This window comes from Colletotrichum navitas, assembly GCF_030913465.1.
Source record: "Colletotrichum navitas strain CBS 125086 chromosome Unknown LY79scaffold_12, whole genome shotgun sequence".
Classification (NCBI taxonomy): Eukaryota; Fungi; Ascomycota; class Sordariomycetes; order Glomerellales; family Glomerellaceae; genus Colletotrichum; species Colletotrichum navitas.
In genome coordinates this window covers 240,900-267,408 of record NW_026850558.1, presented here as the reverse complement: position 1 = coordinate 267,408, position 26,509 = coordinate 240,900, and the positions used below count along the sequence as shown (strand labels likewise).

Here is a 26,509-nt window from a genome sequence, read left to right as displayed (position 1 = left end):
AGAGAACAAAGCTCTTAAATGTTATGATATGCGACTGTCCTCACGAGGCAGAGGGATTGGCAATGCGATCGGACACATGGAACGGTCAGCAAACTTTGATGAGACAATAATCGAAGAACATCATGTATATAACCCACAGTCCGTCTAAGCCGTTTATTTGTTTCTAAAATGCTCCACGGCAAGATCACTTGGTGAGTAAACTGTTGTGACCAAGACACGCATGCACTCGCGTTCCTCGCAAACTCCTCGCTATGCCAGTATTGCTTAAACATAGAACTCGGGAGTAAGGGTATCAAACTCAAAATATGCAAAGTAGCGGTTGACTTGTTTACACTCCATCAGCGGGGCTGAGACGACGCGCCACCGCTCCAGACGTTCTTGAACTCGTCTTCATCTCCCACGCCGAAGTTTTCGTTGAAGTCATCCTCTTGTTCGCTTTCCGCCCATGGGGATGCCATGGCCTCTTGCAGAAGGGGGGACTCTTCTGGATGATTATATTCCTTTTGAGCGCTTGGACGTGTCTCAGATACCTCATCAGCCTTGGCGGGTGCCTTCGCTGGCGGAGGCGCCGGGCTCTGTCGCTTAGACGAGGATCCTGACTCGGTACGGTCTGGGGATGATGACGAGCCTAGAGGCTCACCTGCAACTTTCTTCTGCTTCTTCTTCTTCTTGCTGGCTACGACGGCCGGCTCGCTATTTCGTGGCGACACCCGCAGACGTTCGACCGTCGATCGTGGTTCAGAATGGAAACCAAGGCTACCCTGGGAGGACATATACCGCTTGCTCAGTGGCTCATTTGCGGTGATGACGGGATACTTAATATCGTCAGCCATGGAACCCACGCCCAGACGGTTTTTTTTTATTTTACTCACATTCCAATCGCCAAACTCAAGCTCGCGTGCCTTGTCAAAGAGCTGCTCGTCATCGGGATCTATCTGGGGGTCATTGGCGAGATCTTCGTTGAAGGTACCGTTGGCGTAGTTGTACTCTTCACTCGGGCCGCCCGCGGTTCCCTGAAGTAAGGGATCTCGCTCATTAATGTCACGATTTGTCTGACGGTCCACCTGACCAGGTGTCGGGATCCAGTACTTCGCTTTGCCGCCCCTCGTGTAACGCATGCCTTCATCGAGTCTCCCCAGTCTGGCACGCGAATCCTCGTGTGCCATAATTTTATCACCCGAGTCAAAAAACCGATACCCGTACTTGTCACCGGTAAAAGTCTCTTTGGAGTCTTCGATGAGATCCCTGACGCCGAACGCATCGCGCATGGCGAACTTGACAGGCATCCTCGCAGACGATATCCTGTTGTCGGCAAAATCGTGCCACGAGAAGGCATACCAGTGAGCAATGGCGAAAGCCGGCATCTCGATACAGATCAGCGCATCTTGAATTGCAGCGGCCAAATTGTCGGGACTATAGCCCTCGACGCTGTCTGGAATGGCCCCCAGCCAGACGAGAATAGACAGGAAAAAACCTTGCCAATACGAGGCGAAGATGATGAGCTTGATGCACAAGAACTTAGGCACCGGGCGGAAGGGCAGAAGGTCGTTGTGCATGCAGACCCAGAACAGCCCAAGGGAGTACAAGCTCACTGTCACGCTGATGTTGTAGATGATACCGCTCCATAGGTAGCCCGACTCCACGCCAATGTAGCCCTCTTGGTAAGTTCCGGTGGCCTTCATGATGACGGCAGCCAGCGCTAAAATAGGTTTGAGCCACGCGTACTGAAGAATGCCACGCTTGATTGCCAGAAATGTATGGGGGTCAGATATGTCGACACGCGGCAGGACGTGGTTCATAGGCCACAGATGGGAAACTGGTTCTCGGCCATGGGTCATGACGATCAGGGCTCGTTCTCCGCCAAGGTAATTGATAAGGAGTTGGAAGAAGGTATAGATTGTGAAGGCCTGACATTGTTAAAATCCGCGGCCTAGAAGAAAGGGCAGGATAGCCTACCTCATAGATGTCTCGAATGGGGTCAAGAAACGCGGCAGCCCTTATCGAGATCATACTTGTCCACGAGGCGATCGAGTATATGGGAACCCTGAAGATAGTCAGTTTCACCCCCGTTGTATGCTCCAAGCTAGCAAACATACATGAGCAAGATTCGAACGACATATCTCTGGAGAAGTGGCTTTCGATAGTTTTTCCTACATCGTTATTAGTCGCAGTCGGCAGAGCGAGCGAGAGAGAGAGAAACGACGTACGCCTGGAGGAAGATGGAGCTGCGAGCTGCACGTTAGCCTGAGTCGCATGTGCTCCAAATTTACAGCGACTACTTACATAGCTGACAGGAACGTGGCTACTAAAGCGGCGACGCCAGCGACGATGATGGTCGCCGTGGTGAGCTTCTCGCCAGTGCCGCCCGCCATCGTAACTGCGGCGCGGTACGAGGCGAAGAATGTGGGAACTTGTTCGCGGAATGTCACCTAGATCATAGCTATCGGAGGAGCTGGTCGTAATGGATCGTGAGGAAAGACAGACCAGCGATTCCAAAGAAAGTCAAGCTTTGGTCAAAGTGGCAGTGTCGGAGGGTGAGGGGCGAGAGCATGCGTTGAAAGGTGAAGGAGGGATGACGATGCCCGTGCTGTGGGATGCAGCGAGCTGCTCGTGACTGAGGTGCTCAAGTCTGGTATGTACGTAATTAGGTATGGGCGGCACACGCAAAGCTCGTAATCGAGACAAGGGATCAGGGAGTCCCGCGGGCGGCGTTCCGTCCAATCAGTGCCTAGGCACCTACCCAGGTACCTATTCGTATGCATTGAATGTCAGTGAAGTCCATGCCGGCAGCTTCCCCCCTGAAGCTCAGTTTCAGCGTGCTTGAGAATGTGGGGTAGCACTACAGCGACCTTCCATCTGGCATCTGCTCGCTGTCCGCGGTCCACTATGGATGGCACACTGCGGTTGACGGCCTGGGCCATGGAAGCTACGACCAGCCCAGGGACACGCTCGATGGGGCGGGCTGTCATTAGCGCGAGACACCCGGCCCTCGTGATTGGCGACGCTCGGCGCGACATCGAGTGCGACTGCTAGTTAAAGTGCCTACCTACCTTACGTAGGCCAGTAGTTTAATTAACCGTTGGCTTGTGATCCATCCTCAACTGCATCTGCATCTGCATCTTGCCCAATTCAACAACCTACGCGCTCCCCGACCTCCCGTTTTCACGACTGCGAGACGTTTTTCAACTCCAACGACCCACCCAGCAATGACACACATCGTGGATTGCTAGCATTGTACGCGTTCCAAAGATCTGACCGACCACCGTCACCCCCGGGATACCGAGCGACGAACAAGAATCCTCGAGACATGGAAGTGGGTGGACTGGCACAGCCTCGACCTTGATGTTAGCAGCTTCGGCCTGACGTAGTTGAGGCATCGTGCGACAACCTCGACCAACATCATGCCGGCCGACGGGGAACCCAACCCAACCCCGACGGAAACGCCGAATTTCAATGGGTAATTTACGCTGTCCGAGCCTCGCGTGCCTTGCCTTTGCTGACCGCTTGCTTCATGTAGCACCTTCCTGGCCTTCCTCATTGTCTGCGGTGCTCTGTACGTAACCCGACGTCAACCTTTCCAGTTCCTTAGCTTACCCTGTGCAGTGCCGTCTTCTTCCTCCTATACTTCAACCGAGCCTTTGGGTCACTATTGTCATGGGGCATACGAACGTACACATGGCATCGTTACCGCGTCTACATCGACATACAGGCCCTTCAAGTGTCTCTGCTTGGTGGACGTATATTCTTCACCGGCTTGCGATATCACGGCAACAACGAAACGTTCCTTGTGCAGCATGGCTATGTTACATGGCGCTACTGGCTGCGGCGGGTGCGGGAAGTGGACATCAAGGCCTCGGCACAACAGCAAGCTGAGCAAGCGTCTGGGGCTACGAACGGGAGGCACTCGAACTTGCCCTGCCGTGTGACCATGTCTTTGGTTGGGTTGGAATGGTTCATATACAACAGAAGTCCGGCCTACGACAGCGTGTTAGCTGGACTCAAGGAACCTACGGCGACCGCCGAGAATGCGACGACGGGCTTTGAGTCAAAAGACGATAACGCTTCTCTAAGAAACCGAGGGCAGAGGGTCTCTGAAAAGTCAGATCCGTCTCAAGACTCTTCGGCACATGAAAAGGAGAGTTCTGGCGCCGCTCTGCTGTCAAGACTAGGAAATACCCTCGGCCGCCGGAGATCATCGGCCAGCAAGCCGAGCACACCTTCTGATGCACCAGAGGAGAGCGATGATGCTGTCCAGTCGGACTCCGATCTGCCATTTCTTCTGCAGCTATTCCCAATCTTTGTGACGTGCCAGAAAGCGGCTGTGGTTATGGGAAACGACAACACCAAGGCCATCTTGATTGTTAAGGCCGATGGCCTGTCGGGAGAGATAGATGCCTCAAAGACGTCCACTCCCGATCCATACAGGCAGATTTTCAAGATCAAGTTCCAGCATCCGATCGTAGAAATGAGGGAGAACGAGGAATTTAAGGAGGACCAGGCGACGAGGGCAAACCGCGAGAAGATGGTTGCGCAGGAACCCAGCCCAACGTACAAGACCTCTTTTTTCCGACGACACCGGCGCCGCGCACTTGGAACACTGCGAAACCTCGTACCATACTGGAGGAAATCTGTGGAATCCTTCTCCTTAGGCTCGCGAAGTCCACTCACCACCGCCATCTCACAAATACCGGGGTCCAACCACTGGCAAGGTCTGGCGCGCTACTTGGACGAGGATGAGCAGGACTCAAGGCTACGGTGGGCAGGTGTTGAATATGCTGCCGAGTCCACCGTAGTGGACAGCCCGGAGGCAACACTGACCATATACTGGGATGTTGTGGGCAAAGTGACAGCTGAAGCGGCTAGCAGTCGTTCTGACGAGAATACAGCGACGTACATCAACGGTGACGAAGCTCCCGCATGGGGCATGATTCTAGCCATCAAGGGCGGTGTGGTAAACTACGGACCCTGGGCCGATCGTCAGAGAGCGGACCTCCAGCGCGTATTCGTTCCCAGCTTGTGCAAGGATGCAGTTCCTGCGGCCCCCTTAGCCGAGGGTGAATATCGAGTTCCTACTCAGTTTAAATTATTCGTCGAGTTAGATGACGAGGTGACGCTTCGGATACCCATCCGAGAAGACTCTAAGAACTGGAAATGGAAGGGCAAAGAACCCCCCATGAAGTCTCCGTCGCCTCCACAGAAGCGGAAGCAAAGGAACCGCGCAAAGAAGAACAGCAAGACCGACGCTGCGCCCATCCGGCCGGGTGGCTGGCTTGATCTGATTGTACCCGGCAACGCCACGATTTCCTTTACCATGGATATGCTTGCTAGCACAACGGGATACCAGATGAAGCTTGATGTCGACTTGCCTAGCACTAAACTCGCGACCAGCGTCAATCACGAGCTTCTCTGGCGCTCAGGACCACAACGCATATCTTGTGACCTTTCAAGTCCTCTCAAATGGAACTCGCTAAGGTCATGGTACTTCAATGTCATCTCCGAGGACATGCAACTGTTCATACTACGGGACCACGTTTTCCTCTTGATAGACTTGGTCGATGATTGGGCCTCGGGACCACCAGCCGAGTATCTGGTCTTCACGCCCTTCAGATACTACCTCAACCTTGACCTACGCAACGTAACGCTGTACCTGAACGTCAATGACGGAAACATCATCAACAATCCTACTGATCTTGAGGATAACGCCTACATCGTGGCCAAAAGCCCGTCTCTCGTGGCAAACGTCTGCATTCCGATCGATAAGTTTCGCCCGAGCATGAATGCCGTATCGTTTGCGCTTGGAGCCGAGATTTTTTCTCTGTGGCTCCACGTCCCACCTTGGAACACCCAAGGCACATTTATAACGTCAAAAGAGATAGCACACGGCGAAAACTTCGAGGCCGACGGAAAGTACCATTACAACGCAACGACGGCACCATCTAACATTGACATCCTGGAGCTAAACCTCGGCCTTCAGTCGCCCACAGCTACGCTGTACGGGTTTATTATACGTTACGTTATGAAACTAAAGGATAACTATCTTGGGGACGATATTCATTTTAAAACACTCGAGGAGTACCAGGACCTTTTACGACTGAAAGAACGCAACCCCGACGCGGAACTGGCCAATCGCCCGCCACCCAAGAAGACCAACGACCTGGACGTGATTCTAGGTGTCAAGATCGATGATCTCCGTATTCTACTGCCTGCAAACTTGTATTCCAGCCAGCGACACGTTCAGATCGAAACCGCCGGCCTCTCTCTAGATCTCCGATTCACAAACTACTATATGGACTTGCAGGTCAACCTCAACCCTCTCAACCTTTCCCTCGGGAGCGCAGAGTCGGGCATGGAAACACCCATTAGTGCTGTGTCTAGCACGCAGTTGTTCATTGACGGCTTGTCAATATTTGGCCATCGCCTTTTTGGTCTTCCCCCAGCCGAGCCAACGTACCTTTGCAACTGGGATATCTCCGTGGGTACGATTTCAGGAGAATGCTCTACCGATTTCTTAGCAGCCCTGATGAGCGCAGGGAAGGCATTTGCGTTCGAATTTGACGATGACGAGAACGCTTTGATTCCGCTATCGTCCATCATTGTATACGACGTAACCTTTTTGCGGGTGGCTGTTGAGTCTGTTAGAGTTTGGTGTCATGTAGACGAAGCAGCTTTTCTCTTCTCGACTGGTACACTTGATGTCAAGTTCAACGACTGGGCGCGCACGCATTACTCCAGGCGAGCAGACATCATGCTTCCGGACCTTCAGATTTCGTGTGTCAACTCGGAATCGGCTATGAGGCATAAATGGAAATCCCAGCAGAGCGTCGAAACTGACGCCTTCTTCCAAGCCTCTATCCGTGTGGCAGTTATTGGAAGAAAGCTTCACTTTTCCGAAGAGCGCAAGTTGCAACAGGAGCTCATCCGTCGCGAGGATCAACGGACTGGACGCACTGAGTTTCTGCTTCTGCCCAGCCTTCTGGAGGAGACGCTTCCGGATCAGCTTGATCCGCCTGCGCAGGGTTTTCCGCCAGTTCCTCACCCAACTGTTTTTGAAGGTGCTGAGGGGGACCAACGATCCTCTGACAATCGATCGACTTTCACTCGCTCCCAACGCCTTCGTCACAAAAGTTCGTTCTTGTCCACGACCACTACCTCGAGCAGCAGCAGTGTGGTCAGGCCACGGAGTTCCGTGAGATCGCGGGCAAAATCCAGGCAATCAGACATGTTGTACCCCGACAGCCCTGAAGCCATGAAACGAGGATCGCAACACCAGCGGGATGTTTCTACGTCGACTGGTCGCCACTCCGCCTTTTATAGTGCCATTGGCGACTTCCGAGACGCCAGTCACCACTCGTCTGTAGCCTTTTCGAGCCAATTCTACACCCCACCATTTCCCCTTGAGAGCATTCGGCCTGATACCTCGGAAGCTGTCATGCTAAGCATTGAAGAGGACGATGGGGCTTCCGTCTTCAGCTTCCCAGGGTTTGGTCTGGACAACATCGACCCCGAATCTTTGGCCGAGGATCGTGCACACAACAGCATTATTGTCGAGATACCCACGGGCCTTACTGCGTTTCTAAATCCTTCTGCAGTCAAGAATGTATCACTACTGCTTGCTGCTCTACAACCCAGCGAACCAGATAATATTCTTGACAGCCTGCAAATCTCCTCCATGACTGATATCTTTGACCATCAGAAGAAGAAGACGGTTCCTGGTGAAATTACCGACGTACTATTCAGAATCCCAAAAGCCAACATCAGGTTCTTGAATGCTTCCGCTGTCGACCGTCTCAATCCTGGCGGACAGGAACAGGACCAGTATGATGCGACAGTGTCAAAGCTGTCGCTGTGTCTCCGATCCACAGATGCCTGGGAAAACCCAGCGGACCCGGTCAAGAGCAATAAGCGAACATCGGTACTGCTGAAACTTGGTTCCGCCGACATATCGGCGACGGAACGGCTCTCGGGTGCCAAAGAAAACCAGGCCGCATTTATGGCGCAGATCGAGCGTGTCGTGTTGTCTTTGGGCTCAAAGGACGTTACCTACATTGACGCGGAAATTGGGAGCATCAAGAGCAGCACCGCTTCAGAAAAGATCGAATACCTTGCGTCGCTCATCCACAGGACCGGAGTTGTCGCTTCGGAGCTTGGGGAGACATTAGAGCAGACGATCTCACGGCACGAGGACCGCGTCAAGCACTTCGTATTTAAGCTCATGACAGAAGGGCATCCAGTGGGCGATCCGTCCTTCTTGACAAGACCGTCGGCGGTCTTGAGATCTGCCACAGAGCATCTGCGAACCTTTGACTCATGGAAGATGGCCGCAAGACTTCGTCAGATATGGACGCACATGCCGGTGAACTTCAAAGATGATCTGCAGCTCAGTTGCATTTCTGGATCAGCGACTCCGCCTTCCGACGCTTCCCATCGTGTCATTGAGGCTTTTCAACGATGGCGTAGCTGGGACTTGTATGATGTGGCTGATTCGTCCTTAATAAAGAACGTTTTTGGGACAATCAAGGTTGGCGGCAAAGCCGAATCACCTAGCCTTCCGATCTTGGCGGCGCTTCGTTTGAAGGAATTGCAGCTGCTTTTAGACCCGGGGCCCAAGGAAAACAGGATCGTTTTTGCCGACTTGACGACACGAATGGAGAAGAAGACAGCATCACAGCCTAGTGATATCGAGACAAGGCCAAAGAGCATCACCGTTTTGAACATCTACTGCGGTGAGGCAGCCGTCATGCTCAACTGGGAACTTTGCGAGCTTGCCGAAGACATCCTCCGACTTTATAATAAATCCGGCCTCGCAAACAAAAAGCATGCAGCGCCCAAGCAGGAGAAGGCAGCAGTCGACGAACCAAAACTACAGGACGCCTTCCATGTTGTACTGGCAATTGGACGAGGCTCGGTGGAGGTGGACACCATCAACCTCAGCGCCACGTCTCTTGGCCATAACTTGAAGGCGTCTTGCCTACTTGATGGATGCCAGAAAACTGGCTCATCTATCAACTTAATCATTAGCTGCGATGCCGTGACATCGCGACTTCACCATCGGTCTGAGCTATTGGGGATGTTTCAGCTCAAGGACCCAAGTATCATTGTTTCTCACGAGCTTTTCGAGACGGAGACAAAATCATGTCACACAATCAAATCAACAGCCAGCAGTCGCACTTTGACGCTAGTTGTTAAGCAGGATCCTCTGTACCTGGTTGAAATTGCTGACTACTTGGTCAAAGATGAATTGGCGCAGATCCGCAAGCTTCAGAGACAGTTGCCGGAGTCGCCAGCACCCCCTCGTAGGAACAGCGTCAAAATTGCCGAACGGCTCTCATCGTTCCGTGTCAATGTCGCTATGTTCCTGGACGAGTACCGCATCAGCGTGCCGTTGTTGCAATCAATGACCTACGACATTTCAGGCGTTGTAGCGCGAGCAGCGGTAGCAGCCAATTTTGGAAAGGAGCTCATCTTCGACTTTGATGTCAAGGAGAACTCCCACGAAATCAGGATGGATGTCAGAAACCAGCCGCGCAGTATATCGCTCCTCCGAATCCCGCCGACCAACGGCCGGATAGTTAGTCACATGTGCCCAGGGGAGCACTCAGTCTCCGTGTTCGGCTCCGTCGAGCTTATGCAGCTGGACGCTTCCGCGGTGTACAGTCTGTTGACGGCTCTGAACCGACCACAAATATCAAGTGCCATCAGCGAGCTGCAAGAGGGCACAAAGGCAATTCAGGGTCACATCAGCGACATTTTCGGTGAAACGCAAGCCCCTAAGGAAGCACCGCCTCCAGCGCAGGTGTCAAACCTGGTCTATACCGTCCATCTCACTCTGGCTGGTATTGAGGTCTTTGGGAAGACACCGCTTGTCTCAGAGAAGGATCCCACAGCATGCCTCTCCTTCAAGCTCGATAGAGTGCATCTGGAAGTTGCTAACCGCCGCGATGGGGAAGGGCCCATTCTGGCACAGCCGCAGTTGCATATCAACCTGCGTCAAATATTGATTGACGTGCAAAAGGGTAGGGATAACGCCATGCGATCTTGCGGTAGCCTTGCTCTGGGCGCGCTCATGTCGGCAAACACACGACACATGGAAGATGGCAAGGAAGAGAGGTCCTTCAATTTCAGAAGTGACGGACTGGAGATTAACTTGTCGCCGGAAACCGTTTCGACCGTGGTTGCCGCCTTGGGATACATGGGTGACAAGATCAAAGACCTCGACACGTCACGCGAGCTCGAATACTTGCGCAAGATCCGGCAAACAAGACCCCGCATCGCCATCAACGATCAGGAGGAAGCGGAAGAGCCTGACATCATCGATTCGTTCTTGTCGTCCATTGTGTACCGTTTCGAAGTGCGCGATACGCAGATTGCCTGGCTCGTTGGTGATCCTTCAGATGACTTGCTGCCATTAGCGAGCAACAAGGAAGATCTCATCCTGTCGGTCCAGCTCGTCAGTTTTGGAACGCGCCAAACCAAGTCAGCCAGGCTTACCATCGAAAACTTTCAACTCCAAATGGTTCCGCCTGGCCAAGACAAAAGCTTGAGGTCTCTTCATTCGGCCTTGCTACCTGAGGTGATCTTCAACATCGCCTATGTATCCAATCCAAACACCCGCAGCCTAGCGTTCCAAGCCGTTGGCAAATCGCTGGATCTGCGCTTAACATCAGGCTTCATAATTCCAGCTGCTATCCTGAAGGACTCCATCAGCCTCTCGATGCAGAACGTGCAACGAGCTTCTCAAAATTGGAGCACTGGGATTGCTCCTACGAAGACCGAAAAGGTTGACAGAATCGAGGAGCCGACCGCGCCGCAACGAAGTATACTTGGTACAAAACGTCTCGAGTCTCTATTAATCGACGCAGACTTTTCGGGCGCCGTTGTTTATGTCTCGGGCAAGAAGTCAACAGATGGGCTCCGTGGAAACCCCAGGACTGGTCGACCATCTCTGGCAGGCAAGTACGGCCAGTTCAGCACGGATGACACCGGTAGCAGCACTGTTCTCAGATCGCCAGGCCTAGCCTGGAAGCTGGAGTACCGAGACAACGGGCGCGAAGATCCTTCGCTGTACGGTGAGATAAAGATTGACGCGTCGAGTAATATTTTGTATCCCTCCGTTGTGCCACTCATCATGGATATGACGGTCAGCGTCAAAGAAGTCGTCGGCAAGGACAAGGATACGCCAGCTGCTACGCAGACACCCGCTGCTGCGAAGGCCAAGCCTGGCAACGAGGATAATATCCTTACGGCCGACCCAAATGCTGTGATTGGACGGTTGAAGCTAAACCTGGGGCTTCGAATTTGCCGTCAAGAGTTCTCGTTGAGTTGCCAACCCATCGCGCGTGTTGCGGCGACGACATGTTTCGAGGACATCTACTTCACTGTTAATACAGTGCGCTCGCAAGAACAAGGCAACTTCTTTTCCATCTCCGGCGCTTTCTCCAAGCTGCAAGCGTCAGTTCAGCACGTTTATTCCCGAGAGTCCACAGGAAGCTTCGACGTCGACTCGATTGTGCTCTCATTGATGAATAGCAAACACGTCAGCGGGACGAGCGGCGTGTCTGCCATACTCAAGGTCAGCCCGATGACCGTTTCGATTAACGCCAAGCAACTCCAGGACTTTTTACTATTCCGCGAAATCTGGTATCCAACTGAGCTACGGAACACGTCGACAGCCCCAGTTGCCAAGATGAACGCGGAGACTTCACAAAGTCACCTGGTACAGAGATATCAGCAGGTCGCCGCAACAGCAGCATTCCCGTGGACAGCCACCATATCCATTACGTCTCTCGACGTCAGCGTAGACATGGGCCAGGCGATCGGCAAGTCAGTCTTCGCCATCAAGGAATTTTGGGTTTCATCAAAGAAAACTTCAGACTGGGAGCAGAACCTGTGTCTTGGCTTCGAGAAGATTGGTATAGATTGCACAGGCAGGTTGAGCGGCTTCATCGCTCTTCAAAAGTTTCAGTTGCGAACCTCGATCCAGTGGCCAGAGCGAGAGGCGGCGCTCAACGAGACACCTCTCATACAGGCGTCTATTGGATTCAGTCAATTCCGCGTGAAGGCAGCATTCGACTACCAAGCCTTCCTCGTTGCCGACATCACGTCTCTCGAGCTCCTCATGTACAATGTTCGCCGCAGCCTCGAGGGCACGGGGGATCGGCTCGTTGCCATCTTTGATGGAGACGCAGTGCAGGTCTTTGGCACTACGACATCAGCAGCACAGGGCGTCGCGCTGTACCAAGCTTTCCAAAAGCTCATACAGGAGAGGCGGGCCAACTTTGAGATGTCGCTGCAGGAGATCGAAAAGTTTATGAGAAGAAGATCGTATCAGAACACTGCTACGTCTCCCCATCTCACCACTGCGCCAAAGTTCCGAGAGGAAGACACGCTGTCCAAGTCTCCAATCTCACTGGATACCGACGTGGTGGTGACGCTCAAGGCATTGAACTTGGGCGTCTTTCCGAGCACATTTTCCGATCACCAGGTGTTCAAGATGGAGGCGTTGGGCGCCGAGGCACGATTCGCAGCCAGCATTGAGCAGCGACGCGTTCACAGCATCCTAGCACTCACCCTCGGACAGCTGCGGATCGGCCTCGCCGGTGTCAGGAACATTGAAGCGCCGAAAACTCTCAGTGAAATATCGGTGGAAGATGTTGTCGAAAGGGCCACAGGCTCGCGAGGTGGAACCATCCTCAAAGTACCCAAAGTTGGGGCGGTCATGCAGACATGGCAAACACCCAAGCACAACCGGATCGAATACATCTTCAAGAGCGCCTTTGAGGGCAAGGTCGAGGTGGGATGGAACTACTCCCGTATCAGCTACATCCGCGGGATGTGGGCCAACCATTCCAAGTCACTGGAGCAGACCTGGGGCAAAGAGCTCCCGCTCACAGCCATTAAGGTTTCGGGAGTGCCGGACACGGAGGAGCAGCGGACGGAAGGGTCGTCGCAGCAAAAGATCACGGCCGAGGTCACGGTGCCGCAGTCCAAGTATGACTATGTGGCGCTCGAACCGCCCATCATCGAAACGCCTCAGTTGAGGGACATGGGCGAGGCGACGCCACCACTAGAGTGGATTGGGCTTCACAGGGACCGACTGCCCAACTTGACTCACCAGATTGTCATTGTAGCCTTGCTCGAGTTAGCCGGCGAGGTGGAGGATGCCTACTCCAAAATATTGGGATCATAAGAAGGCCGGCAGTGACTCATTCGGCATAGGTTGTTTTCATTTCATCCCATTTTTCGGCGTTTAGGGAGTTAAAAGATTGGGGGTCCGAGATCAGTAAGCATCACTACGGAACAGGAACATGACGGCGAATACCCGTAACCAGAGGATAGTCTACCGACTTAGTAATCAAAGCATGATGTTAGTTTACCGGCTGACGCACTTTTGCAATGTGAAATCCTCGGTGTACTCACCGCCGTGCTTTAAAGCATGTTTGGCCAACGCTCGCTACAAGAGTTTGACGGTATAGGCTAAGTAGTCCAAAAGAAAAAAAAAAAAAGAAAAAAAAAGGGCGTGGCCGATGAGTCGAGGCTGACACTGAGTGGACGCGCCAGTTAATCAGGAAGTCGACGTCAAGCTCGGTCACGTCCGACATCTCCAGCTTGCTCACCCCGGATAAACCATGGCGTGGGAGGTTGGTAGGTTGGGCAGCGTGATGGACATGATTATCCGGTTCTACCACTGCCACCGTGCACTGAAGTACTAGCGTAATTATGGTGTGGCATATGTCGTCAACATCGACTTGGTTATTGGGCCCTCGCAGGGCCCCATTTCCAGCGTTGGACAATGGCCATGTTGATCCCACGAAGCCAGGTGGTGGGCTGTTGATACACAGTGCGTATAGCCGTTGGGAACACGGGGGAACAACATACAAGCTTCGTTTGGCAGCACTCGGTTCTGAGACTGCCCGACCAACATGGCAAGCCAGTGTTTCCAGAGCTTTGCCTAATTCAAACAAGACGTGTATCAAATATGCATCTGGTTGGACTCCAGGTGCTGGGCTGGACTCGTTGGGCCGGGGTCAGCCAGACCATGTTTTCGTGCTCCTACTTGGACTCTTGAGACGGTCTGTTCTGGTGCGAGGGGGGCAGGGTTGTTGCCCTTTCGCTCTCGCATAAGATCCCCTCCATGCACAGATCGGTCAAGTGAGGTAGGTACCAAGGTAGGGGGGAAAGGAGAGATGAGGGGCACACACGCACACGCTCACACATACACATACCTCCATCCCGTCTCGCACACACACACAGCCGATAGCTGCTGACGATAGAGAAAGACGATTGCTGTGGTGTCGCAGAGTAGCTTTCTGAGGCGATGTGTGAGTCTACCTATCTGCGTGGTTGATGGCATGCTCCTGTATTACGCATTTCGGCACTGTGCGTCACAGGTGGCGCACTAAGTGGGAGGGTGGTCATCACAGTGCGCAACACTGATGAGCCACCCTACCAAATGCTCTGCAGGCGCTGTGATTGAAGAGGGGTGGGAGGGGAATAGTTAGACACCCACTGGAGGGGAAGAGGAGGGGCACCGTGGGAGTGGGAAAAAAAAACCAGAAAGAGGTGGCGGGGGAGTGTTTTTTTTTTCCCCCTCCCACTCTTTGCGCTGCCCCACCTACCCATTTTTTTCTCATCCGGCCAGTCACTAACTTTTTTTTCCCTCGGGGCAACCACTGCCGCACAGCAAGAGAGAAAGAGGCACCACTTCTCTTTTTTCCCCCTTCCCTCCCACCCTCCTCCTCATTCCCGCCTCCATCTCATTCAACCTTTTCGACGATAAAAGAATCGGTAGAGGAGCTCGAGTTCCCCTGTCCGTTTCCTTGAACCGTCGACTTTTGCAACGCTTCGGCACCTCACGTTCTTCTCTGTCTGCCTTTTTCTCTAGTAGAAATAGGATTCAGCACTCTGTGAGCGCGGGGCAGATTCTTCAACCCCGCTTCGCCCAACTTCAACCTCACATCCCACCCGACGCAAGAGATTTCAAAGAGCTCGTTGAGCCACCGCCGTCAAAATGGTCAAGTAAGTTCACTGTCAGCTCCCACCATCTCGCACATCGTCTCCCATTCGTTTCTTTGCGACGAGCAATTGCTGTCTTGTTGAGCTTTTGTTTCGGGACACCTACCCAGGCGAGGGAAGCTTCGGTCGCCGCGCTGTTCAGCCGTTAGGCCTTACTTACCCCGCCCCTCATACACCACCGCCCCCTTTCGGAGATAAGCTTCCACCACGGACAACATCGCAATGCTGACCATGGTCTCGCTACAGCTTCACCGTCGAGGAGATCCGTGCGCTCATGGACAAGCCCACGAACGTCCGTAACATGTCCGTCATTGCCCACGTCGATCACGGAAAGTCCACCCTGACCGACTCCCTTTTGTCCAAGGCCGGTATCATCTCCACCGCCAAGGCTGGAGACGCGAGAGCCACGGATACTCGTGCTGATGAGCAAGAGCGCGGTATTACCATCAAGTCTACTGCCATCTCGCTGTACCACAACGTCGACCCTGAGGACGTCAAGGACATTGTTGGCCAGAAGACTGACGGCACCGACTTCCTCATCAACCTGATCGACTCCCCCGGTCACGTTGATTTCTCCTCCGAAGTCACTGCCGCTCTCCGTGTCACCGACGGTGCTCTCGTCGTCGTCGACACCGTTGAGGGTGTATGCGTCCAGACCGAGACTGTCCTGCGTCAGGCTCTCGGTGAGCGCATTAAGCCCGTCGTCATTATCAACAAGGTTGACCGTGCTCTTCTCGAGCTCCAGGTCTCCAAGGAGGACCTCTACCAGTCCTTCTCTCGTACCATCGAGTCCGTCAACGTCATCATCTCCACCTACTTCGACAAGTCTCTCGGTGATGTCCAGGTTTACCCCTACAAGGGTACCGTCGCCTTCGGTTCCGGTCTGCACGGCTGGGCTTTCACCGTTCGCCAGTTCGCTGTCCGCTACGCCAAGAAGTTTGGTGTTGACCGCAACAAGATGATGGAGCGTCTCTGGGGCGACAACTACTTCAACCCCCACACCAAGAAGTGGACCAACAAGAGCTCCCACGAGGGCAAGCAGCTCGAGCGTGCCTTCAACCAGTTCATCTTGGACCCCATCTTCAAGATCTTCTCCGCTGTCATGAACTTCAAGAAGGACGAGGTCAACACCCTCCTCGAGAAGCTCAACCTCAAGCTGTCCACTGAGGACCGCGACAAGGAGGGCAAGCAGCTTCTCAAGGCTGTCATGCGCACTTTCCTTCCCGCCGCCGACGCCCTTCTGGAGATGATGATTCTCCACCTCCCCTCCCCCGTCACGGCCCAGAAGTACCGGTCCGAGACCCTGTACGAGGGTCCCCCCGACGACGAGGCTGCCATTGCTATCCGTGACTGCGACCCCAAGGGTCCTCTCATGCTTTACGTCTCCAAGATGGTTCCTACCTCTGACAAGGGTCGCTTCTACGCTTTCGGTCGCGTCTTCTCCGGTACCGTCAAGTCTGGTATTAAGGTCCGCATCCAGGGCCCCAACTACACCCCCGGCAAGAAGGAGGACCTTTTCATCAAGGCCATCCAGCGTACCGTCCTGATGATGGGTGGCAAGGTCGAGGCCATCGACGACATGCCTGCCGGTAACATTGTCGGTCTGGTTGGTATTGATCAGTTCCTCCTGAAGTCTGGTACTCTCACCACCTCCGACACCGCCCACAACCTCAAGGTCATGAAGTTCTCCGTCTCCCCCGTCGTCCAGCGCTCCGTCCAGGTCAAGAACGCCCAAGATCTCCCCAAGCTCGTTGAGGGTCTCAAGCGTCTTTCCAAGTCCGACCCCTGCGTTCTGACCATGACCAACGAGTCTGGTGAGCACGTTGTCGCCGGTGCTGGTGAGCTCCACTTGGAGATTTGCCTGAACGACCTCCAGAACGACCACGCCGGTGTTCCCCTCATCATCTCCGACCCCGTTGTCCAGTACCGTGAGACCGTTGTTGGCAAGTCCAGCATGACCGCTCTGTCCAAGTCTCCGAACAAGCACAACCGTATCTACATGATCGCTGAGCCCATCGAGGAGGAGCTTGCCAAGGAGATCGAGGCTGGCAAGATCAGCCCCCGTGACGATTTCAAGGCCCGCGCTCGTGTCTTGGCCGACGACTTCGGCTGGGACGTCACTGACGCCCGTAAGATCTGGACCTTCGGTCCTGACACTACCGGCGCCAACTTGCTCGTCGACCAGACCAAGGCCGTCCAGTACCTCAACGAAATCAAGGACTCCGTCGTCTCTGGTTTCCAATGGGCCACCCGCGAGGGTCCCGTTGCCGAAGAGCCCATGCGCTCCGTCCGCTGGAACATCATGGATGTCACCCTCCACGCCGATGCCATTCACCGTGGTGGTGGCCAGATCATCCCCACCGCGCGCAGAGTCCTGTACGCCGCCGCTCTGCTCGCCGAGCCCGCCCTTCTCGAGCCCGTCTTCTTGGTCGAGATCCAGGTTCCCGAGCAGGCCATGGGTGGTGTTTACGGTGTCCTTACCCGCAGACGTGGTCACGTCTTCAACGAGGAGCAGCGCCCCGGTACTCCTCTCTTTACCATCAAGGCCTACCTGCCCGTCATGGAGTCCTTCGGCTTCAACAGTGACCTGCGCCAGGCCACCTCCGGACAGGCCTTCCCCCAGCTTGTCTTCGACCACTGGCAGCCTCTGCCCGGTGGCTCTCCCCTTGATGCCACCTCCAAGGTCGGCCAGATCGTCCAGGAGATGCGTAAGCGCAAGGGTATCAAGGTTGAAGTTCCCGGTGTTGAGAACGTGAGTCTATTCTTTGACCCCCCATGAAGCCACGTATATTGACAATCTGCAGTACTACGACAAGTTGTAAACGCCTTTCCCACGGGTTAATAGAAAACGGCGTTGTGCCTTTTTGGGCATTCATGACGAACTGGGTTTGGTGGATGATATCAAAAATTATGACCCCGTTCTTTCCATAGCTTTCACGTAGTCTCGGAATGAAGACAAGTTCAATATGTACATGTGGCATTATTGTGATATGTGCCAATGCGGTGACGCCGTAGTAAAGCTCTCGATCCTTTTGAGTGTCGGAGCACGCTGAACAAGTACGCAGAAGCCCCTGGATTTGGGCATTTGAGCTACCTAGGTAGGTACCTGGTATTAGCTCGTGTCAGTGCTTCTTTGTAACACGTACCCGCCGATTCCACTTAGGTTTAAAGTGGGTCCATTAGCGACCTGTGTAAATAAAAGGTTTAGCTTTGCTCGGATCAAGTTCTAGCTTCCATCAAATCTTCCCATCTGAGCAAATTTTCGTCTGTTCGAGGGTCTTCCCGCTGAACGACGACAATGACTCCATCCTTTTCTTCGAACACATAAGTTTAACACTTATATATACAACAACCTCTCTTCCTACCTCATGGTCCGGCGCGTGCCGCACTGCGACCATGTTTTTAGCGGCCGAGGACACACCGTTGCTCAGGACATGGCTTATGAACAAGCTGCCTGAAGTGTTCGTCTGCTCCAATTCCCTAGCATTGTTCATCAAGCTGACATTTCCATGTAGATCCGATACGGAAACAGACATTTTGGCAGACTATGTCTTGGCTCTGCTCGCCTCCCAGGAAGGCGACGCGGCGCACATTCGCGAGGCATGCGAAAGCGAATTGCCGCAGTTTCTAAACACAGGTTAGCTACGTCGCATCCACGTGTCCATGGAACAGTCCACTAACCAAGCAATAGAGGCCGCCCCGGAGTTTGTTGAAGAGTTGTTTAATGTCATCGAGCACAAGTCCTACCTCCCCGGCGCGCCTCCCCCACCCAAGAAGCGATCGAAGCCGAGCTTTCCCACTCCCGTCGCGTCATCGGACGTTGCGCCACAGGGTGTGTCGCGAAAACGTTCATATTATGAGAGAGGTGATGCCAGCGCCTCTGGTGAACGAGACTCTGGCTTCGGCGATGAGCGCGCATATAAACAGCCACGTCGAGGACAATTGGATTCGAGGGTGCCTGGTCCGAGAGGGTTTGGCAGTCCGAACGGCTATCACATTCAGCCGCCGTATGCTCTCGACGGTTCTCAACAATTGCCGCCTGCGACGGCGCCATACGACCCCAACTTCCCGCAACCACCGGCTGGTCTCCAGGACTGGCGCGGACTTCCTCAGATGCCGGCCTATCCTCAAGGAGCGCTTCACGGTCCGCCTCACGGCCTGCGAAGGACCAGGCAGAAATGCCGTGACTTCGCAACCAAGGGCTACTGTGCTCGCGGAAATTCCTGCCTGTACGATCACGGCATCGAGCCCATCTGGCTACCCCCCAGCGGTCCCAGTGGGCCTCCCAAGTTCGAGGGTGCGTACACTGTCTATTTTCGTTTCGTTTCGTCTCACTCGTAGCATGATGAGAATTCCATCCGAGCATTTATGCAATGACTTCAGAAAATTTTATTATAAGGTTGACTACTGAAAGCTACACCTGTTTTGATTATCATGAATACTCAAATCCGTTATCCAGTATTGCATGCTAACCATTTGTCAGAATTTGACCCTCGGGATGCGGCAATGATGATGTCGCAAAACTTTCAGCAGATGCAGCAGCTTATCGAGGCCTTCAACGCCGAACGAGGCAGCCGAGACGGCCGTAAGAACCGCCGAGGTGCTAAGGGTAGACGGCGCCAGAATCGTGCCTCCTTCTCCGCGGAAGGCCCTCTTGATGACAGAACCAAAACCACCATTGTTGTCGAGAATATTCCCGAGGAGTACTTCTCAGAGGAAGAAGTCCGCAATTTTTTTTCAGAGTTTGGCAACATCGAACAAATCACTATGCAACCGCATAAGCGGCTTGCAACCGTCAAGTACGACACGTGGGACGCTGCCAATGCTGCTTATCGATCCCCGAAGGTTATCTTTGACAACCGCTTCGTTAGGGTGTTTTGGTTTATCGATGAGAGAGAGCAGGCTGCAGCACGCGCTGCAAACGCCTCTGGTGAGGACCAAGATCCGCCCGAGATCGACTTGGAAGAGTTTATGAAGAAGCAAGAAGAGGCTCAGCGGCAATATGAAGAGAAGATGCAAAAGAAGGCGGAGCTCGACAAACAACGTCTGGAGTTGGAGCAACGTCAGCGGGAATTGCTCGACCAGCACCGAGAAGTCCAGCAGAAGCTGCAGGCGAAGCTGGCGTCCAAAAATGGCGATGTTGAAAACGCCGAGGGTGGCTCGTTAAACTCTGCGCTCCGTGCGCAGCTCGCTGCTCTTGAGGACGAGGCTAAGCTCCTCGGCTTGGACCCGAGCGCAACCGATGACCCTACAACATGGCAGTCAACATGGCAACCAAGTAGAGGTCGCGGCAGAGGCGGTTTTGCTCCCCGTGGGCGTGGCTTCCCTTCTCGAGGCAGGGGATCCTACCGCGGTGGGTACAGAGGTGATGTCCATGCCGCCTATGCGGCGTACTCGTTGGACAACCGTCCCAAGACTGTTTCTGTCACGGGTGTGGACTTTACGTCGCCTGAGAAGGATGAAGTGCTTCGGCAATACCTTCTTGTAAGTTCTTCTTCATCCCGCCCCTTTTTCTCTGCTTTCCTTTGATCTCTTCCCTTCTGATTTTAGGATGCTAATGAAGTCCAGGGCGTCGGTGAATTTACAGATATCCGTACCACTGCTTTCGAGACCGAAGTCACTTTCAAGGATCGGAAGACGGCGGAAAAGTTCTTCTATGGTCTTCCGAAGCAAGAGATTCCTGGCATTGATGGTCAACTTGAGCTGTCTTGGGTCTCCAGATCCTTGACACCAGTCAAGATAACCGAGAACGCCGTATCGAAGCGTCAGGACGCGCTCGATCATGATATGAACACAGGCAACGGCACCCCTAACGAGTCTTCCGCGACGGCACCAGACCAGCAGCCCGAGCAGCAGCAGGAGATGGACTATGATGTCGCGGACGACGATGACTGGGGTGTCGAGTAGGGGAGGATCCCCGGCTGTGGGATTGCCATGCGGCAGATGCACATTGCGATCTGGCTCATGTAATCCTTGTTCGTACAGAGCGCGGAGAGCCAAACGGCTTTATGATTCATGAACACCTCTGTACTATTATCTGTATACCCTGGGAGTAACGAGCTAGGCCGGGTGGCGGCACGAGAGGCTTGGGCAGAGGTTCTTCGGTGATCAGCCGGTTCGAGTAACCCATCATACATCATAGTACGGGACTGAGGGAGACAGGGCAATAGGAAAGAACAATTAATACCAAGACTTGATACCCTCACTACTTTGGGCTCCCACAATGCACCGTGATACCCAGTGCTGCGTTATCATGACTTGCTTGAGTTGGTGAGCCAAAACATTATTGGAGCTACTGATTCTCCTGCCATGCATAATCATGGCATTGTTCTAGGTTATGGAGCGCACTTGCTTTGGATCAAAGCCAGCCCCGACCTCGGTTTTGATGTATTCGGGGGCTGCTGGGGTCCGTCCGTCCGGAAGCGCTTAGTGGCGGTACTTGATAGAGAGAGGGCTTCCAAGCCTTGAGGATCTAACCATAAGAGCTGCCGCAGTCAAGGCAGCACGATGTTTGAGGCAATGGCAAACGCCGAGCACTCGAACAATAGAGAAGCCCAGACTTACGAATTCTCCTAACAATATCACAACAACAGCTTGCCTTCGGGACGTCACGGCCTGTAGAAAATGGATGTGGGGCCGAGTGCCGACCAGCTCGGGCTCTAGCGCCGCATAAAACCCGGACGCCAACTTGTTCGGTGGGAATGCAAAGCACCTGCTGCACAGGACCGGATCCAAAGCAACAGCAACTAGTAAGGGACAAGACTCGTGGCAACGCATAGGGTCAAGGCGTTGATTCGACTTTCAAGACTTTCCGTGCGTTTCAGGTCATGGCTTAAGCCAGAGACTTTCCAAAGCAACCAACCGATCTTGAGTTCCACTCTATCCGCCCCCTCGTTTTCCTCGGAGGACTAGTCTTTGGGCTGCGATCCTACACAGACGGTTCTTGCTGCCCAGGTGTGCTTGGTAAGAAGCTGTGCCGCAGTGCTGCTGCTATTGAGCGTTTTTCTCGTGGCACCAGCGCCTCTGTATGTTTGTTCCAATCGGACATGACGAGAAGCAATGCAGGCCACGGCCACGGCCACGTACTGCATCAGGCCAGTGAGACGTCTCCAGGCCAAGTGCCAGCGCAGAAGAGAGTGGACCTGCGCAGATTGGTGGTGATTAGGAAGCTGTTTTGCTGGGCTCCGGTGGGTGTGCATGAGCAAGGGTCGGGTTGGCATATCGGTCCAAGGGACTTACTTGGGAGGCTCGAGTCTCTCTCCGTCTGTCAACACAGACAATACGCAGTAAGGGGGATAGGATGAGAGACTGTGCAGGGCGACCCTGGGACTCAATGGCCCCGCAGGCCCTCTGGGGATTGGTGCCGTTCCTCGCTAAACCGGCAAGTGCGCAGCTGACCAGACTTCCGAGATAGCGTTTGCAGCGGTCGGGGGCAGCGACGCTGACTTGACCAACCAGCATGGAACCTACCTGTACGCCCGTCCCCGAGGTCGCTGTCTGGTCCAACGGAACGAAAAGCTCCAAGTCTTCCTCACACGGATGGATGGATGGATGGATGCATGTCACTGTCGCCTGCCCCTGTCACAACTGACCGCAACTCACTAAACCCGCTTCAGTTCCCGGCGCCGTCTCCCTCTTGTCATTTGCATTGCATTTTTATTCTTCATATCGGATGGGCTCATTCCTCAACACACTAACGATACTGGCGTCAGCGTTCAAACCACCGGTACCCTTGCTTGACTCAGAACCCAAGTCAAGGGACAAGGGAGCGAAATTGGGGGTGTCGGGCGAAGCGGTGCGCTTATGACGTCCTACCGCCGGACCCATTTGTTAAAGAATAATTAACCTGGTGACTAACACGACGAAACCACCTGACAAAGACACGACCACCAAACACATAAAACACTTTCACCAACGAAGCGAATAGACGACGGGAGGCATGGTTGATTTCTTCTTGCCCGCCGCCAACATTGCGAACTCAACACCAGATCTGAGCCACAGCCGCGCTGTGGTTCAGACCTTGCCAACCAAATCATGCCAATATTTCAGGACGATCTCGAACGATCGTCGCCCGTCGCTGATTGCCCGGATGCGACAGAATCGGTCTCTGTACATCAGCAAACCAACATACCGTCCCTGACGAGAAAGCTCTCCGAAGAGAGCATCCGGACTGAGCTCTGCGAGGGGCTCGTTCTTGAAAGCCCGAGACTGTCAACCCCTGAAAGCGACGCCGCTGCAGTCACATCCGACAGAGCCGAGTTGATTGAGCGACTGAAGCGAGGAGAGAGCCCGACCTGGGTCCCGAACCGTCATGTAGGATCACCTAGAAGCGCCAAAGACACACCCTTTGCTCACAACATTACCCAGCTTGAGTCGCTGTTCAACAACCTGCCCCGTCCAACCACGCCGCGAAGCACCCGCCCGCCATCTAGCTCGTCCAACCTACTACCCCCAGCGAGCGTCACTCCGGAAAAGACAGATGGATCACGAGAGGATAACGAGAGATTCCGCGATGGATTAAGCATACAAAGGCCAAGATCTGCCCTGCACAGCGGCGACTTCACCGAGGACCAGCCGCGGGGAAAGCAGCAAGGGGCACAGAAGGAGGAAGAGCAAACCCCCAGGAACATCAAGTCCTCGGCGTCTCGCAACTCGTGGATCGCGACGTCGCCCCCACGAGACTTTTCGGCCTTTCAATTTGAGGCAAGAATACCTTTTCCGGTCCCGCATGATGACTACAGATCCGTGCCGTCGTCTTTATCCTCGTCATTTTCGTCGAGTTTCGTGTACAAGCCGCCGACAAGCCCGCTCGTTCAATCCGAGAGCAACGACGACATTGACCTGTCGGAACCGCTGCACAGCATCGACATCGCGGCGAGCCCCTTGAACGTGAATTCGCGCCGGCACACATTGAACTCGGTTGCGAGTTCGCCGTTTGCTGTTCCTTCCCCGAGCTATCCTGCACTTCAGAGGCGCTCCTCGCAACGAGGACCGACGCTGCCATATCAAGCACACCAGCCCAGGCGATCCCTTACATCTACCCCTAAGGTGATATCTTCTGGGGCCTCCCCCCAAACGCCCGCATTTCTGAGACCCAGGCGACCCTCCTTCAACGCGGATACTTCCCCCTTGCAGCATGCGTCCATGGTGGGGTCATACGAAGAGAGTATCCTCCGGGGTCGAATGTCGACAACGCCATCGAAACCACTCGATTTTCTTGCGCAGATTGGTGTCTTGGGTCTGGGGAGATGTAAATCTAGTCTAAGGTGCCCGGCCCACGTCACATTGCCTTTCCCGGCCGTATTTTACAGTTATGGAGGAATACCACAAGGTCATGTCCGATCAGAGGACGGGCCAAGCCCATACGTGGGGCAAATTGACCTCGAGAATGGACTACCGAACCCCGAAGAAGGGCAGCGTTCCAAGAGGAAGATGCAGACCAGAGTCGCCGAGCGAAGGATTATTGAAGACGACGTGGCCATGGGCGAAGGCCCTGCAATGGCGGATGGTTCAGACCGCGAGGCACGCAGAGCTCAAAGAGCAAGGCGGAGATCGGGGTCACCAAGAGCGCCGCCGGGTGGAAGCTATCGGATACCCGAGAAGGGTCAGATACAGATTGTGATCAAAAACCCGAACAAGACGGCCGTGAAGCTGTTTCTGGTTCCGTATGATCTTGCCGGCATGGAGCCCGGGACGAAAACGTTCATCCGACAGCGGAGCTACTCGGCTGGTCCCATCATGGAAAACGCGCCAGGGCTCGAAGAGGCTGTGGGCTCGGATCGACCGATCTTGCGTTACCTCGTGCATCTACACATTTGCTGCCTGGCCAAAGGGCGATACTATCTCTATAAAAGCGTTCGGATTGTTTTCGCCAATCGAGTGCCTGACGGCAAGGAGAAGCTGCGCAACGAGACTACCTGTCCGGAGCCTCGATACACGCCGTACAAGCCCGTCCGTGTGATGCACCCGCCATTATCCAACAGCAGCGGTTTCGCAGCCACGCTCACAGCCGAAAAGGCCTTCAGGAGGCGGAGTGCGGTCTTCCCGTTGGGCCAGTCTTTGCACGGGCTCGATGCACTGGAGGGGCTCTCGCGGTCACCGCAAGCCATGGGACAGCAATCATCACCGTCCCCTTTCAGCTTCGGCGACAACAACCAGCCGGTAGAGGCCATTCCATTCGCTCTCTCGGGGCGGACTCGACATGGGAGCGATATTAGCGATAGTACAAACACCACCACCACCACCACCACACCTGGCATCCTCTCGCCGCAGTCGTCGCAAGCAAGCAGGCCGACAACCAAGGACGGCTGGGAAGATCACATCGCTCGATACCAAAAACTGAACAAAGGTGACGTAGGATACGGCGGCAACGCGTTTGCCCCTTCTGGGCTCGGAAGCCCAGGCGGCACGGAAGGGTTACTTTCTCAGCGCCTTCGGTCCCTCGGAGTACAGAATCAGGACGAGCTGCCTTCGAACAAGCAGGCGAGTCGGGAGTAAATCGCATATTGTACATATCACATTGAAATGACAGTTATTGTTTTGGGTTACATAGGTTTCGGGTTTTTGTTCGTCATACGGAGTGTATCATAGAGGGCGTTTGGGTTAGGTTTTTTGGTTGTGGGCTGGGGCGGCACTCCTCATAGGGAGCACAACACATAATTACTCATCCTGGCTTCCCAGGCGTCTTGCAACGTGACTAAACAGGACCCTTGGAACGCTCACCAGGCTAACGACGTGGTGAAGGGTGGACGCTCGATACCTCCGAGAACCTTAATCATCAGTTCGCTAGGACCCGGCGGGGACCTTTAGCTTTCCGCCGGCCGAGTGCGAGATCGATCCCAGCACTTGACGGCCTGTGTCCTGAATGGACACGGACGACGCAGCTGTGAAGCGGGCCGAAGACGTACGTTCCGTACTGCGAGGTGAGTCTAGATCGGGAACGTCAGATGATACCTTAACTGAATGCAATGTAGACCCGTATTCCAAGTCAAAGGGCAGGTGCATCGTGAGGACGCAGTTCTTGCGTCTTCAGACATCGGGCCAGGAGGAGCGATACCAAATGGCGCAACTCAACTTGCAACCTGGGAGATCCACATACGTCAATGACAGACAAGATGCGGTTGATATTTTGCTTCTCATGTCCAAGCATACCCATTGAGTTGTCATTGGGCTTTAAATCTATCTGTTGTCGATATCAGACGGTTTCACCACGCCGTGTTGTCGCCGTCGCCCGCAGCAGGGTGAAACGCGCCTCTGGTCATTTTCCTAAACGATTCCTTCGTCGTATGTCTCTGAGCGCAACTGTTGGCTTCAAGTCACCGACGTAGAATGGAACCACCAAATGCGCAATGGCCGTCGTGGAACACATCGTTTTGCTGGTTATTCGGACCATGTGGCTGTGACGCATTTTCCCACCTATGCCACGGCCATGCCCAAGCTTTCAAATACCCTGGGCAGGCAGTCCCTTCCTCCCCCTTCGCCTGTGTAAAGAGATTCT

General features: G+C 54.1%; 6 protein-coding genes across 6 annotated transcripts; 4 read left to right on the top strand and 2 right to left on the bottom strand.

Moving 5' to 3' along the window:
• Nucleotides 1-116: 116 nt before the first annotated feature.
• LY79DRAFT_626713 (organic solute transporter Ostalpha-domain-containing protein) lies at nt 117-2,585 on the bottom strand. Its single transcript, XM_060562114.1, has 6 exons — nt 2,284-2,585; nt 2,208-2,225; nt 2,097-2,150; nt 1,957-2,044; nt 873-1,907; nt 117-815 (listed from the first exon to the last, which is right to left on the bottom strand). Exons 1-6 carry the CDS (start codon nt 2,370-2,372, stop codon nt 339-341), a joined length of 1,761 nt encoding a protein of 586 aa, XP_060417209.1. The 5' UTR covers nt 2,373-2,585; the 3' UTR covers nt 117-338.
• An 816-nt stretch (nt 2,586-3,401) lies between these two features.
• On the top strand, nt 3,402-13,186 carry LY79DRAFT_667365 (fermentation associated protein; the record flags this gene model as incomplete). The annotated part of the gene is made up of 3 exons (XM_060563359.1): nt 3,402-3,457; nt 3,518-3,553; nt 3,604-13,186. 3 exons carry the CDS (start codon nt 3,402-3,404, stop codon nt 13,184-13,186), a joined length of 9,675 nt encoding a protein of 3,224 aa, XP_060417208.1.
• Nucleotides 13,187-15,007: 1,821 nt separating this feature from the next.
• On the top strand, nt 15,008-17,791 carry LY79DRAFT_577361 (translation elongation factor aEF-2; the record flags this gene model as incomplete). The annotated part of the gene is made up of 2 exons (XM_060559877.1): nt 15,008-15,015; nt 15,259-17,791. The coding sequence occupies 2 exons, from the start codon at nt 15,008-15,010 to the stop codon at nt 17,789-17,791; spliced, it is 2,541 nt and encodes an 846-aa protein (XP_060417207.1).
• Nucleotides 17,792-18,251: 460 nt separating this feature from the next.
• Nucleotides 18,252-21,217, top strand: LY79DRAFT_544472 (RNA recognition domain-containing protein). Its single transcript, XM_060557114.1, has 5 exons — nt 18,252-18,473; nt 18,528-18,649; nt 18,704-19,309; nt 19,496-20,496; nt 20,581-21,217. The coding sequence occupies exons 1-5, from the start codon at nt 18,409-18,411 to the stop codon at nt 20,917-20,919; spliced, it is 2,133 nt and encodes a 710-aa protein (XP_060417206.1). The 5' UTR covers nt 18,252-18,408; the 3' UTR covers nt 20,920-21,217.
• Nucleotides 21,218-21,920: 703 nt separating this feature from the next.
• LY79DRAFT_577359 (uncharacterized protein) lies at nt 21,921-22,839 on the bottom strand (the record flags this gene model as incomplete). Its single annotated transcript, XM_060559876.1, has 3 exons — nt 21,921-22,154; nt 22,252-22,509; nt 22,711-22,839. The coding sequence occupies 3 exons, from the start codon at nt 22,837-22,839 to the stop codon at nt 21,921-21,923; spliced, it is 621 nt and encodes a 206-aa protein (XP_060417205.1).
• Nucleotides 22,840-23,046: 207 nt separating this feature from the next.
• LY79DRAFT_509428 (uncharacterized protein) lies at nt 23,047-25,509 on the top strand (the record flags this gene model as incomplete). The annotated part of the gene is made up of 1 exon (XM_060554054.1): nt 23,047-25,509. The coding sequence occupies one exon, from the start codon at nt 23,047-23,049 to the stop codon at nt 25,507-25,509; it is 2,463 nt and encodes an 820-aa protein (XP_060417204.1).
• Between the last annotated feature and the right edge of the window lie 1,000 nt (nt 25,510-26,509).

Bases quoted from the DNA above. Each gene is read 5' to 3' on its own strand.
- LY79DRAFT_544472 (XM_060557114.1), top strand. From the start codon at position 18,409: ATGTTTTTAGCGGCCGAGGACACACCGTTGCTCAGGACATGGCTTATG. The intron at 18,650-18,703 runs GTTAGCTACGTC...ACCAAGCAATAG, and splicing joins GCCGCAGTTTCTAAACACAG to AGGCCGCCCCGGAGTTTGTT. The intron at 19,310-19,495 runs GTGCGTACACTG...ACCATTTGTCAG, and splicing joins TGGGCCTCCCAAGTTCGAGG to AATTTGACCCTCGGGATGCG.
- LY79DRAFT_626713 (XM_060562114.1), bottom strand. From the start codon at position 2,372: ATGGCGGGCGGCACTGGCGAGAAGCTCACCACGGCGACCATCATCGTC. The intron at 1,908-1,956 runs GTAGGCTATCCT...TAACAATGTCAG, and splicing joins CCATTCGAGACATCTATGAG to GCCTTCACAATCTATACCTT. The intron at 816-872 runs GTGAGTAAAATA...GACGATATTAAG, and splicing joins TTGAGTTTGGCGATTGGAAT to TATCCCGTCATCACCGCAAA.